This window comes from Medicago truncatula, chromosome 7, assembly GCF_003473485.1.
Source record: "Medicago truncatula cultivar Jemalong A17 chromosome 7, MtrunA17r5.0-ANR, whole genome shotgun sequence".
NCBI lineage: Eukaryota > Viridiplantae > Streptophyta > Magnoliopsida > Fabales > Fabaceae > Medicago > Medicago truncatula.
Genome location: NC_053048.1, coordinates 48438268 through 48451294, shown reverse-complemented (window position 1 = coordinate 48451294; position 13027 = coordinate 48438268). Strand labels below are relative to the sequence as shown.

Genomic DNA, 13027 nt, shown 5'->3' with positions numbered 1-13027 from the left:
TCGAACCAATAAGAATCATTCTAATGGATATATTATCGGTAGAAATTAATGAAATATACTAGGTGATGTTCGAGTTTCATGGAAGTGTAATTAATATACAACAACATACAATCTTTTGAACATTAACTTACATCAAACTCTACGACAGCCCTTCAAAAAAAAAAAATCAAACTCTACGACAGAAGATTTTGAAGAAAAAAAAGGAAAAAATACAAGGTGATTGATGCTTTACAACAAACACTGTACAAGACTTCAATGTGTGCAGGAGCAGAATAATGATCCACTCAGCCACTTCTAAATCACGGTTCCTTATTGTTGAGTCGTTGCTAGTTTATTATCATGGATTCCGTGTCATGGTTCCTTATTGTAGAGTGACTTGAGTCTAGCCGATCGAGATGAACTGCTCTCCACGAACATGAGTTAGAAGACTTAAGCAACAAGCCCAGAGCAGCAGAACATGTTGCCCTTACAACGGCATCAGGTGATCGACTCATTTTTCCAACCAGCATACCAAATACCTGAAACAAGGGTCAGTATTTCTGTTAAACTTCAAATTCAAATGGGACCCACATGATATGGAGAGACCCCTATGAATTCTAAGCAGTATACAAGATAGTGTGTTGAAAAGTGCGTGTTAGAGTGTATTTCTAGCACTTCTCAGAAGAAAATACCTGTGTATGGTAGTCAGCTAAAATGTGCTGATTGTCCGATAGAGAGAGCATGCTGCTGCTTAAGTACATAGCATTTGCTTGAATTATGGGCCATGGTGCATCAAAAGCCTGCATCATCAAGAAAGTATTCCGCTAAGTTCTCAAGACCTTTAGATTTAAACAGATGGAAAAATAATTGACATTGCATTGGTTTTGAAGTCTTCTAAAGGCTTCGTTGTTGTAGGATTATTCCATGCTTCATAATATTCTCAATGGGGGAGAATCAAGAAGAAATTTCATGAAATGAAAATCCAGCTAACATTGTAGCATGATCAGGAGGAACCAATTGATTTAATATTAATTTCAGTTAGGAAAATAATCAGGAATGGTTATATGGTGAAAAGCATGCATGTATTGGAATAATAAGTTATGATGTACAGAAACATGTGGTGAAAAAGAACCTGCACTGTTGACGCCATATAAGTATCAACTCTGGAAAGAAGATGCTGTGTAAATTGCTTTGCAATGTCTCGTAGAAAGTCCTCATAGTCACTTCTAAAAAACCAAAAAGACAGATGCAATATTACCTCAGGATAATTCTTAAAAATAATCTGCAAAGTTCAACTTTTAAAATCTTCCAAACCATACCGGTGATCAGAAAGGAAACTCGGTGTGTTTAGCAGGGCAAGCAATCCTTCAATTTCCATCAATGGGAAAACTCGTCTCAGAGTATTCTGTAAGCAAGTATGTTTCAGAAAGAAATAATTTACCATGTTAGAAATTTTTCTATAAATCTCCAATTCAAGAAAAATCCAAGATGATGACTGATTACCCGGCAGGCTAGTCGGACACTAACATCTTCATCATGAAGATGCAAAACCAGACGAGGAATAGCAGCATGTACCTGTGAAAAACAGTCATTATAATCGAATGAGCTAGCTAAAATATTAAGAAACTAATATATGACAATCACCAGTTCCACAGGCCTATCATCAAGTATGAGATTCACCAAAATAATGAGAAAGCTCCATGAATATACTTGTCACTTGGTTGAAAACATCACAAGTACATGTGACAATATTGCACATGGTAACACTTTTTTTAACAATGCTACTAACACTGTTATATACCTGCTCAACAAATGCTTCTTTTAGTTCCCCAATTCCATAGTTGCTTAGTGCTCCAAAAACTGCAAAGGAACTGGCTCGCATCTTTGCATTCATGCTTGTCTGTTTTTAAAATTAATTGTGTTGAGTATTTCCCAAATTATTTAATATAAAAAAAATTCTATAATTCGTAGAAATAAAAATATTAAAATAATATATTAAGCAAGGTTAAAATACCCTTCAAAACGGGAAATTATAGAAACAAAAACAAACCAGCATTAACATCTCCAGCAACTCGTAAATTTATTGATCAAATACAGAAACATGAGAAAATATTGCATTAAATAGATATAAACCTTATTCAATGTATTAACCAAACTCATTCTTGGACAAATAACGAGGTCAGGTACTAGTGTTATTAGCAGAAGCCTAAACTTATAGTAATAATAAGACTACGTAATTAATTGAGGAAAAACCAAGAAACATATTTCTACAATCATTAATTATATTCTAATGCTCTCTTAATAGTTCCCCTCATAACTTAAGCTTTTAAATGTTACAAGAAGCAAATCCGCACATGTAAGACAAATAGAACAATGCATCTTAGCAAGAAACTATGACCAGAAAGAGAAGAGAAACTCGACACTCCAAATACAGAACAGAGAAAAGAGGCCGTGTGCGTCAAATGAAAAAAATCTCAATCCTATGTATCTCACACAACAATTCAAGAAGCAAACAATGAGCTAAAGTTAGAGAAAAGAAATACAGATTTTGAATCTTCCACAGGACTTGCCAGAATAACACCATCAACTTGTGGAAACACAATATCATGTCAAAATCAATCACTGTGTACAATATGAACTACTGGAGGAATAATATCCTATACTAGAGCTATCGGGAGTCTCACACTAGATGTGATATGGCCCGAAAAAAGTGTTTATAAGTGGTGGAAATCATTCAACTTACAAGCTGCTTTCGTTGGGTTGAATTAGGCTAAAATCCAAATTATAAGAAGGTATCAAAGTTTATCTTAATCTACTGAGCCACTGATTATCAGCTGACCAGGTCACACTCTGGATGTCCAGTCTTGAGTGTGAAGGGGTATGTTAACAGTCCTACATTGGGTTTAATACGACCTGAAAGTGTTTATAAGTGGTGGACATCTCTCACATTACAAGTTGGTTTTGTAGGATTGAGTTAGACTCAAACCCCAACTCTAAGAAGAGCTATTCAGCACCAATCATTTATCAACCAGTACCAGCAAATTCTACCCATTGTATCAAATCTAACATTTAATTCTAACAGGTACAGATATATTCCTGCAAATCATTTAGCTTGCCTGAAGACCTTAATGAAAAAATATTTGAAAAATGTTGGATTTTATCTGGTATATTTCTTGTTGTACTATTGAATCTTAAAAGTAAGAGATAACGTGAGGTTTTTATTTCAGAAACCTATTGATTCAACAGTAAAAATGTTGTTTTAGAATAAATAATCTAGTCTGCTTCGTGCCAAAGCCGAACACGCAAACAATTAATGAAAACTTTCAATTGTATATCTACAAAAGGAATGTGTCAGATACAGTGGCATGTGGATGTAATGAAACATGAACAGAATAAAATTCAAATGATGATACATTGAAAGTAAACTGACGCACTTGTAGATTTCGAAGCCGTAATAAAAGATTAAGCAAAATGGGCTCAACTGCATCATCAGGTGAAGATTCGAGAATCTGAGGCAGAAAAGCAAAGTTATCAATTGAATTTAAAATGATTTTAAAAAGTAAACAAATGAGACACATGAAACGAATAACTTCACCATCAGTAAGCATGATACTGCAGTTAATTGTACAGATTCATCAGAATCATCTAGCAGAGCTAAAATAACACCCAGGACTTGAGCTGTATACTTCAGAATATGAATTGATGGGATCTGCAACATCATTATTAGGAGATATTAATTCTTCAAAAAGGGAGCACAAGGAAGCATGGGGGAGTATAGACATCTCCGAAAAATTGAAAAATTAACTGAAAACATAAAGTAAAATCCCATCGGAGAAACATTCACTTAAGACTGGTGGACTAAGTATTAAGATAATCCAAATTAACAAAATAACCAATAGCAAGAACAGTTGAAATATATGGAATAATTGAGACGAACTTAAAGTTGAAGGTAGTTCTACACACTTTTTTCTTAAAAAAGCAGAAAATTAGCAAGAAATCAGGTATTTAAAACAGCTAAATCAATGTTGTATTAACTAGCATTGAAATGAAGGAATAGTCACATGATAAGATAACAACCTGTACCAATCCTCTCAAACAAAAGCGCCGAACAGTGGAAGACTCGTCTGATACACGTCTACATACAACGTCAACCATTTGCTCCAAAAGCGAACCAAGTCCACCGCTGTATAGTTTATGGCAAATCAATAAGCACTTTAACTTAACAGTAAAGACCTCTTTTCAAATGTCAAAATAATTAGTGAACAATTATTATTATGAGAAGAGGACAAATTGCAAAAGCTAATCGTTAAAAGTTAAAAAATGAAACATTATCGAAGAAGACTGACTTTCCCAAAGGCTAAAATGGAGACATGTGACAATTATCACCCCTCGTGCAAGAGATAATGGTCCTGAGGCGAGGAAAATACACAAACCTTTCTTACCTTGTGCATGAATTTAATTTAATAATCAAGAATAGAGACAACATGGATTAAAAATCCTCCCCTCAAAAAAAAAGGATTAAAACTCCTAACTACCACCAGATCATAGAGACGCTTGTTATGCTAAGAATCAAGTTCAACTCTCCCAAAAGGTTTAAATACTAAGGCTTTGTTTGGGAGTTTGGAAGGGAGGGACTTTGCGGAAAGGGGAGGAGTTGGAATGAGAGAGAAGTCTTCCACCTTATTTCTGAGTGTTTTTGTAGAGAATTAGGAAGAAATGCATATGGTTAATATATTTTTAATTTTCAGGGTATTATAATAACATGGAAAGGACTTGGAGAATTTTTCTAAGCCCTCCAAAATCCTCCTCCAAAACATTTTTTGAGCTCTCCCACGGGGATTTTGTAGTATGAAGAAAAACAAATCTATCCATTCAAGTTGGGCGACTATCTTTCCTTCCATTTCCCTTTCATCCGTCTTTTTTTCCAAAGTCCTTCCCTCCCCTCCTAAAGTTACAAACAAATCATACAAAAAGAACCAGGTATAGTTTATATTTTTAACAACAACCAAACAGTAAGAAGTCAATAACAACCACATACTATTCAATTAAATTAATTGTTAGTGAGACAAACAAAATCATCTGTGAACCAGACCCATGAATGATCCAGTCAAGCACTCAAGCCTGCGAAACAGACAATCACAAAACAAGACATTGGAACTGGTGTGACCTGGTATGGTTTAAGTTTTAATAAATGACTAGTCCTCATATCTTCAACATGTTTCTTAGAGGTCTAAAGATATCTTATATACATAGTAACTTGGATATATACGCATCAACTTGGGAGAGAGTGTTGAGATATTATTTTACATCAAATAAATATGCTTTATCTCCTTGCATATATTTTTCTGATTGTAATAAATGACTAGATAGGCGTGGGTTACTCGTTCTTATCCCTATAATCAAGCGATCTTGATTGTAATCCCATTGTTATATATTCACAAGTCTTGGGTTAATCTCTCAGGCATTCGGAATCACATTCAAGTCCACACATTTGTCCATCATCCAGATGTCCAATTCTATGTGTAAGGGGGTGTCATAAGACCCAACGTGGAATAGAGATATGACCAAAGTAAACCTTAAAAAGGTTGAGCAATCCTCAACTCATGAACTAGCTTTCGGCATTGAGTTAGGCACAACCCAAATTATAAGAGTTTGAAAGTCAGCAAATAGCTCAGAATGATCCATCATTGAAAATAATCAAGTCCATAGTGAAAAGTCATTAATGAAAGTTCCTAGGTTTCTAGGACTAACTAGAACCGACTCACAAGGTGTAGACTGTCCAAGCTTAATGAACACTATAGAGGTCATAACTCTAGTCAATGTGGGACTCCCAACACATCCCCTCACACTCAAGATGAAGCAGGGATCTCAACACACCCCTCACGCCCATGGAACAACTATAAATTGAAGGCATAATTATGTTTTCATAGGGGGGGCTTGAACGTAGAGGCTGTGACGGCTGCTCCTCAAAACTGCAATGATACACGATCTTGCGTAGCACTTAGGAGCCACTACGCCTCACTAAGGACGCTATCCTAAAACAGAAGGAACATGAATTGGGCCCTAAATGTTATAAGAAACAATACAAAAAAGATTCAGTAGTTTCCACATAAACATTCATTTAATACAGCATTCCAACATTAACAGTAGACAACTTATACAAAATATCATTCTATACGCACCTATAACGAACAAATTCTGACAAGGCAGCAGCAGCAGCTTCCCTTTGATATTTCTGGGGTCGATCCAATGATCTTTTCAAAAATTGACAAATATTTTGAATCTGTGTTTTCAACAGGACATAAAACTTGGTCAAAATTTTCTTATGCTGAGAAAACAGCTGTCTTACCAAAATACTCATTATGTCTCGATTGTAATTTTTCTACACCTCAAATGATTTCTCATTTATATTACCAATGAAGGATTAGTTCATTTTTACCATTAATATACTCTTATTAATTGTATCTCAACCCTCCTAACTGCTATTAATAAGGATATTTTCGTAAATAAAACTCATTTTATCATTAAAATCAACACAACTAATGACTTCTTAAGAGTTTTGCACAATTCAAATGAGACACTTATAATGAGATGGATGAGTAATTAGGAGCAATTCTGCTCACAACCATGCAACCTCACAGAAACAAATGATCCCTAATGACAGGCCTTTTTCTAATTATTTAGAGAATCATAAAGCATGTCAAATGCCACATAAAATCGCAAAGAAACAATAAAACAACAATAACTCTAATGATAAGATAGGTGCATTTCTTGCATGTATTCTACTCCTTAGACAAGTTTAGTGAATTAATTGTGTAGGAAAATATGGAGGTATCTGAGTGGAGCTAAAAAAAATTAATAGAAGAAGCCTGCTCTCTAATAGAGAAAGATGGTTATAAATGCAAAAGTGAGGCATCCTCATACATTAAGAGAGAAGAAAAACCGGATTACAGATTAAGCATCAAACTAACAGGCATTTGCATTGATGTAAAAGGCATCTTAAACATCAAGAACCAGTTTTAATAAATTTCCTCACAAATACTTGTGGACAGAAATATTAAAAGAATGTTACAATAACTGAGTTTGATATTCTGTAAGTAGAAATTACTTTTAAAATCTCAAATGTTTTGAAACCTCTAGTAACTTCTCTATAAACATCTATAAGCTTATATGATCTCTTAGTAAGCAGTAAGCATAGATTTAGATAGGTATATATTAACATAGGAGTATGCTTGAAAACATAATACCTCTTTTGGCCGCTTTATAGATATGCATCCGGCTATATCTCCTATCAGATTAATCCACCTCTCATTTTCAGAAAGTTCCCCATCTCTGGCTAAAATCTGAATAAAGAAATAATTTGTTGTATTGTTTTGCTTACAAAACCATCTTACATCCTTAAAATGGAGCAAATGTAATGTTTGACTACCTTTCCCATCTCAAGGTCACCAACACATTCGCAGAATGCCTGGAATGCAGTCAGAAGATTCCTGCACAAGGAGATAAAAAACAAACTAAACACGGAATTCACAAGCATAGTATGCTTACTTAGACATACAGCCCTGACTTTAGTTTCCTCAGTAACATCCCAGGGAAACCAACTAAACCATATTAGAATGGTGGGCAGAATGTCAAAATTTGCAGGTTTTAATATCTACCTAAGATCATTAGAGAATCAATAATAGTGATAGAAACCAAGAATCCAACGGAGAAAATAACACAGTAAACGCTTAAGAATGGAATGTATTATTTATGGACAAGGAAAATTACAGTAGAATGGGGTACTCCTACTTCTTAGAGCTAAGCTCCTCTTAGAGAAGAGATGACTCTCTAAGCCAAACGAAATTGCTTCGGACAGAGAAGATTCTAAATACCCTTCCCTCTCTCTCATTCATCCTCTTATAACAGAATTTAGTCACACCATTTGCTCATCCCTCACTCCCTGCCACGTCATATTATTTCTCTCACCTTTTCTATATTTTGATAACATCACTCTACATCTAATGAGCTTGTGCAACTGATTAGCCAATTGTTTATTTAGGCCCAAATTCTCATTTGGGTTCCTAACAAAAAGTAACATTAACCCTCTATATTAGAGTATGCTAGTACTTAGTAGCAATGTTATCGATGGTGGACCATGGCCGAATAACAAAAATCCGACATATGGCACCGCCATGGCGCTGCCATCCTTCACAAATTGGCCATGACGGTTGGCAAAATATCCGCACACTGCTTAGTAGTAGTGTTGTTGTTGACAACTATTGTCTCTGTCATTGACAGTGGCAATTATATTCTTGTGAACTTGTAGTGGTAATCTTAGGTAGAAAGGGAGGATAAAGAATACTCATAATATTAATATTGATGTGAGTTGCATATGTTTAGCTTTATCACAAACGACAAAGTACTACTATTGATATGAGTTACATATGTTTAGCTTTAAGGGAAGGGAGGGGAGGGTTTACTTTTCTTTTTTAAATTACGGACTATATAACATGTTTTTCTAAAATAAATTAAGTGTGATTGAAGAATTATATGATCATTTATCATGTTAATATGTTAAATTTTTAAAAAACATTTCCTATTGTCCGTAATTTAAAAATAAAAAGTAAATCATCCCCTCCCTTCCCCTCCTAAACCCTCCATCCAAACACACCCTAAGGGTGTATTTGCGAGTTGGACTTTGGAGGATTTTGCAGGGGAAGAATTTGGAGGACTAAGTCTATATTTTAATATATATTTTTTATATTTTACAAAATTTGAAAGAACAGCATGATACATGAACATATACTATCATGTTGTTCTTTTAATTTTTTTTTAAAGTATCAAATATATTTCAAAATATAGACTTGGCCCTCCAAAACCCGTCATAAACCAACTCGCAACACCCTTAATTACTCCAAGATATAAGAAGATATTATTCATATATTCTAATAAGTCTAATGTTAAGCTTAGAGTCGGTTATTAATATGTCTGTGGTACAACAAACCACAACACATGCTTGAAACGCAGTATAAATGTGGACGCCAACATTCAAATAGTAATGCTAATCCTCACCGCAATGGTTCAAGGTGACCAGAGGAAGCTAGCCCATGACAGCTTCCAAGTTGCAGCATCAGCTCAGAAAGAACAGAAGCATAGTTTTGCTCAACAGCTCTTTTTCCAACTTTTCCCCCACCTCTGCATCAAATGAAAGATTTAAAACTGTTAAATCATTTAGATATTTTAACCTTGAACTATGTTGACAATACAGACCTGAAAAAAGCAGTAAGAGCAAAAATTGCAGCTTCCAGTTTGCCATCCTCTGTATGATTGTGGACCTGGCTATCCTCAACTCTGTCTACATCACATTTAAGGATAGGAATCTGGCTAATGACAGATATCACATGTTCAAGAAATAACACTGACAGAACCATGTGCTGCGAAAATGCCTGCAAACATTTATATGCTACATGAATCAAATATGTTATAAATATATTCTTCAATTCGGGCCACAGATGACAGCATGAAACACAAACATCATATGAAGTTATTTGAAATTCTGTAAATATTCTGTTACAACAAATACAATAATTAAGATATGATTTAAGATTAATTTTATCCCTGTAAGTGAGCACATTGAGGGTTGATCTCTCAAGCATTAGGAACCCGAATTCAAAGAAAATAAATCAGCTGTATTGTTGAATTGGAAATAGATGTATTACAGAAGATAACCCCTGTAACCCCAGAGCAAAAGCTCCTCAGAGAAGAGGCTCAAACCCTAAGGTTCTAACTGAACAAATGATCAAAGATATCCCTTACTCTCTTTTCTCATTCCTTTATATAACTAACTCCACTTTCTTTCTCTCGTGTAACTAACTCTCCCTCTAAGTGGGCCTTGAACAATTGGGCCTATGTGTACATATTAGATCCTATCAGTTTCATATTCAACTTGGCACAAGAGTTCATATCATGTGGAGCGGACAAACCTTAAAAGTACAAGTCAGAAACCCTAAAAGTCCCAAGTCCTAACAGAAACTCTACTAGCTGGTAGTCCTGTCGACCAACCACCATCAGTATGTGGCTGCTGCCACTAGTTTAAGAGACCTCTCGACCCATTTCCGTTATGTGCATTTCCCCGGTCTTCGATTGAAAGTTCATGTCCTCTAGTCATGAGTTTTGTGCATTCATCATAGTTCCCCTACATTCATCATTTATATGTGCCTCATCAATTCTGCACGGCCTCGGGCCTGCATTGCCTCTACTCAAGCCACACCTTTGCTTTTACTATCGTTGAACTTTGTTCACTTTAAGTCAATGTCTCCTTTTAAATAAACTTCAAATAGTTAACACACTCGCACTTTTGATTGTTGTAACCTATATTGTTAATTCTTTTGTATACAAGACCGGAGTGTAGGGAACATGGTTGACAAGTGATATGAACCACATGGTCTCTACTATTTCTAGTACCCTCCTTCCTATGTATGCACTTCTAGTAACACCTTAATTCATAAACACTCCCAATTTTAGATCAATATTCATAATTTTAATTTAAGATGCAAGGAACATACTAAAACAGACAAATCCCCTCTTTTATGAATTCATAAAGAAATAATCTTCAACCAAAGTCCTAACAACTTCAAGTGGAATTAATTAGAATTTTCCATTGCACAACAAACATCAAAGATTCATGTTAAATGATGGGGAAAAAAGTCATTCCGCCTTTCGATAGTTTTAGATATGTATAGTTTTTGACATATCGGTGGATGTTGTATTGTGTTATAAAAAAATCAGTATATTTTTTCTAAGTAATAGAGGCGTCATATCCAACAAAATTCCCATATCCATGCATTATAGACAATGCCAAATTCTAGTGAATACTTTTGTACACCCATTATAATCATTGTTATGAGAAAATAAATTGTAGTTAAAATTTAAAAGGGGGAAATATGCTTATTACTGAAAAATGACAGACTTACATAGAATGCATCCTGCATGGGCCATCCACCACGCAGCCTAGATATATCCTTCGTTACTATATCCTTTCCAGCAGTAGCCAGGACTTCGTCAAAAACAGTTTTTGCACTAGTACTTTCGGCCAAACAAGCAATCTTTTTATATAGTAAAGGATAACCAGAGACAAACAGCTAGAAAGAGCTGGGACGGGGCAAATGATTTTCACTCAATACAGAGAACTTTGATGTTCCGACAAGTTAAAATAATGGCAAAAATAGAGACTCGATGTTTTATAAAGAACTGTGATTTTGATGATATTTAGGTACAGTATGGAATCTAAGATTTTAGGAAAAAAAGGATACAGCACCAAGAGTTTCCACACGCAAATGCTTATCAGTTGCATGCACAGTGGCAGAGATCAATGACTGTGTTGTCCTGTATTACATTAAATGTCACAATAACTTAACGCTGAAAATTTATCAGGTAAAAGAATGGTATAACCAAAGGTAGTTTCTCCAGTAAGACAACATTGGTACATAAACTATGCTTTAAACCTTGAGATGTCAATCTCTGTCAGTTCACTCCCTCTCCTTGTAACAAACTCAACAACAGCTTGAATAGCTCCTTCAGCTGACTGTTTGATCTTATCACATATAGCTACTGAGCAACCATGAAGCATAGCAACCAGCTGTATGCAAGTGTCACCAAAGTTGTTAAATATAATTTGCAGACACACAGACACATATAAGGAGAGTAAGAAAATTTTATTTTATTGTCAAAAAAGGAAGAAAAAAAATATAAGGAGAGTAAGAAAGATAATTGCCTCATCTCTTGTCAACAGAATACAGAGGGAGGAAATAATCCTGTTGAAAACTTCTGATGGATCAATAGAGGTATCCTGTACACACACACATCAAAAATATTAGAATATCTGAACAAAGCATCATTATCATATAATATATAAAAAAAAAATAAAAAAGGTTAGAGTATCTTAGGTTATCTAATAATATTGGTTTCCATATTTTCTTATATATCATAATTGGTTTTCTTATTTAATTAGGATTAGTTGGTATAAACAAGAATAATAAATGGTGCTTTGTCTTTTGTATTAACATTAACATCCAACACATTACTTGCATCAACATAACATCGATATAAAGTCACTATTCCAAGTATTTCTTTACTTCTCCCTCTATACCTATAGGACTAAATCCAACTTTAACAAAAACCAAATACACTTAGGTCTTAACTTTTTGGCTTAAATATACTTCTGGTCCCTCAAAATATGATTTTTTTTAATTTGTCCCAGTTTAACTTTTATTCATTCTTAGCCCTGCATCTAACAAAAAATTGTGTTTGTAGTCCTATCCCTCCCCAGGGACTAAAAACAAAGTTTTTATTGAATGAAGGGAAATAGAGAATGATGTCAGAAATTGTCCCATTTTCTGGGACCAAAATCTTATCAGTACCCTCTGCTTCATCAGCAGCTTAAATGCAAGAAAGGCAGAAACAATGAGATCAATGAACTCACATTCCTCAGCATGGCTATTACATCTTCAAGAGAAGACAAAGCACGGTACGACAATTCTATATCTTCAGCAGATATAGACAAACCAGGCGGTTTTGGAAGAGAAAGAGAAATGCTGAAGAGTTGATCAAGAATCTGCACAACATAACCATTAAATGGACTATTTCAGAATAAGAGAAAATTTCCTCTTTGAAGTGAAACTAGAGAACATGTATTTTGTAAAACTTATAATATTTCAGAAAACTACACAAGTACTTACTTGCGCTGATATTTTTCGGACTTCAGAATTTGTGTCCGCACAACGTGGAAGATACATTATTACCCTATCTCCCAAGCACAAAGCTTCACGATTTGGCAATACAAATGCAGCTGGAAGTTGAAAACCAAAATAAATTATTTTCCATTTGGTGTCAAATATTGGCAATAAGGTTTATACCTATGACCTTATGCAAACTACCCATACCCTTAATCAGTACCCCAACCCAACTGGCATACAGTTATATCTACTGTAGTATAATTATAAAAAAAATAAAAAGGGTTAATTAAGTTTTTAGTCCCTATAAATATTCACAGTTTTGTTTTTAGTCC

At 34.7% G+C, this 13027-nt stretch overlaps 1 protein-coding gene across 3 annotated transcripts in view; it reads right to left on the bottom strand.

Moving 5' to 3' along the window:
* LOC11435263 (protein SHOOT GRAVITROPISM 6) overlaps window positions 1-13027 on the bottom strand; it is a 35308-nt gene continuing 22281 nt past the window's right edge. For 2 of the 3 annotated variants that reach the window (XM_003625664.4, XM_039827743.1), the window contains 20 exons: window positions 12699-12808; window positions 12443-12574; window positions 11735-11809; window positions 11466-11599; window positions 11274-11346; window positions 10935-11066; window positions 9232-9407; window positions 9034-9156; window positions 7409-7469; window positions 7227-7322; window positions 6162-6262; window positions 4057-4162; window positions 3575-3688; window positions 3414-3488; window positions 1781-1879; window positions 1483-1554; window positions 1299-1384; window positions 1112-1205; window positions 672-779; window positions 1-518 (listed from right to left, as the gene is read on the bottom strand). In XM_003625664.4, coding sequence (XP_003625712.2) covers window positions 327-518; window positions 672-779; window positions 1112-1205; window positions 1299-1384; window positions 1483-1554; window positions 1781-1879; window positions 3414-3488; window positions 3575-3688; window positions 4057-4162; window positions 6162-6262; window positions 7227-7322; window positions 7409-7469; window positions 9034-9156; window positions 9232-9407; window positions 10935-11066; window positions 11274-11346; window positions 11466-11599; window positions 11735-11809; window positions 12443-12574; window positions 12699-12808 — 2159 coding nt within the window. In that variant the 3' untranslated portion in view covers window positions 1-326. Of the gene's footprint in view, window positions 519-671; window positions 780-1111; window positions 1206-1298; window positions 1385-1482; window positions 1555-1780; window positions 1880-3413; window positions 3489-3574; window positions 3764-4056; window positions 4163-6161; window positions 6263-7226; window positions 7323-7408; window positions 7470-9033; window positions 9157-9231; window positions 9408-10934; window positions 11067-11273; window positions 11347-11465; window positions 11600-11734; window positions 11810-12442; window positions 12575-12698; window positions 12809-13027 lie in introns of those variants that run through there. The other variant, XM_039827744.1, reaches the window with a different exon arrangement.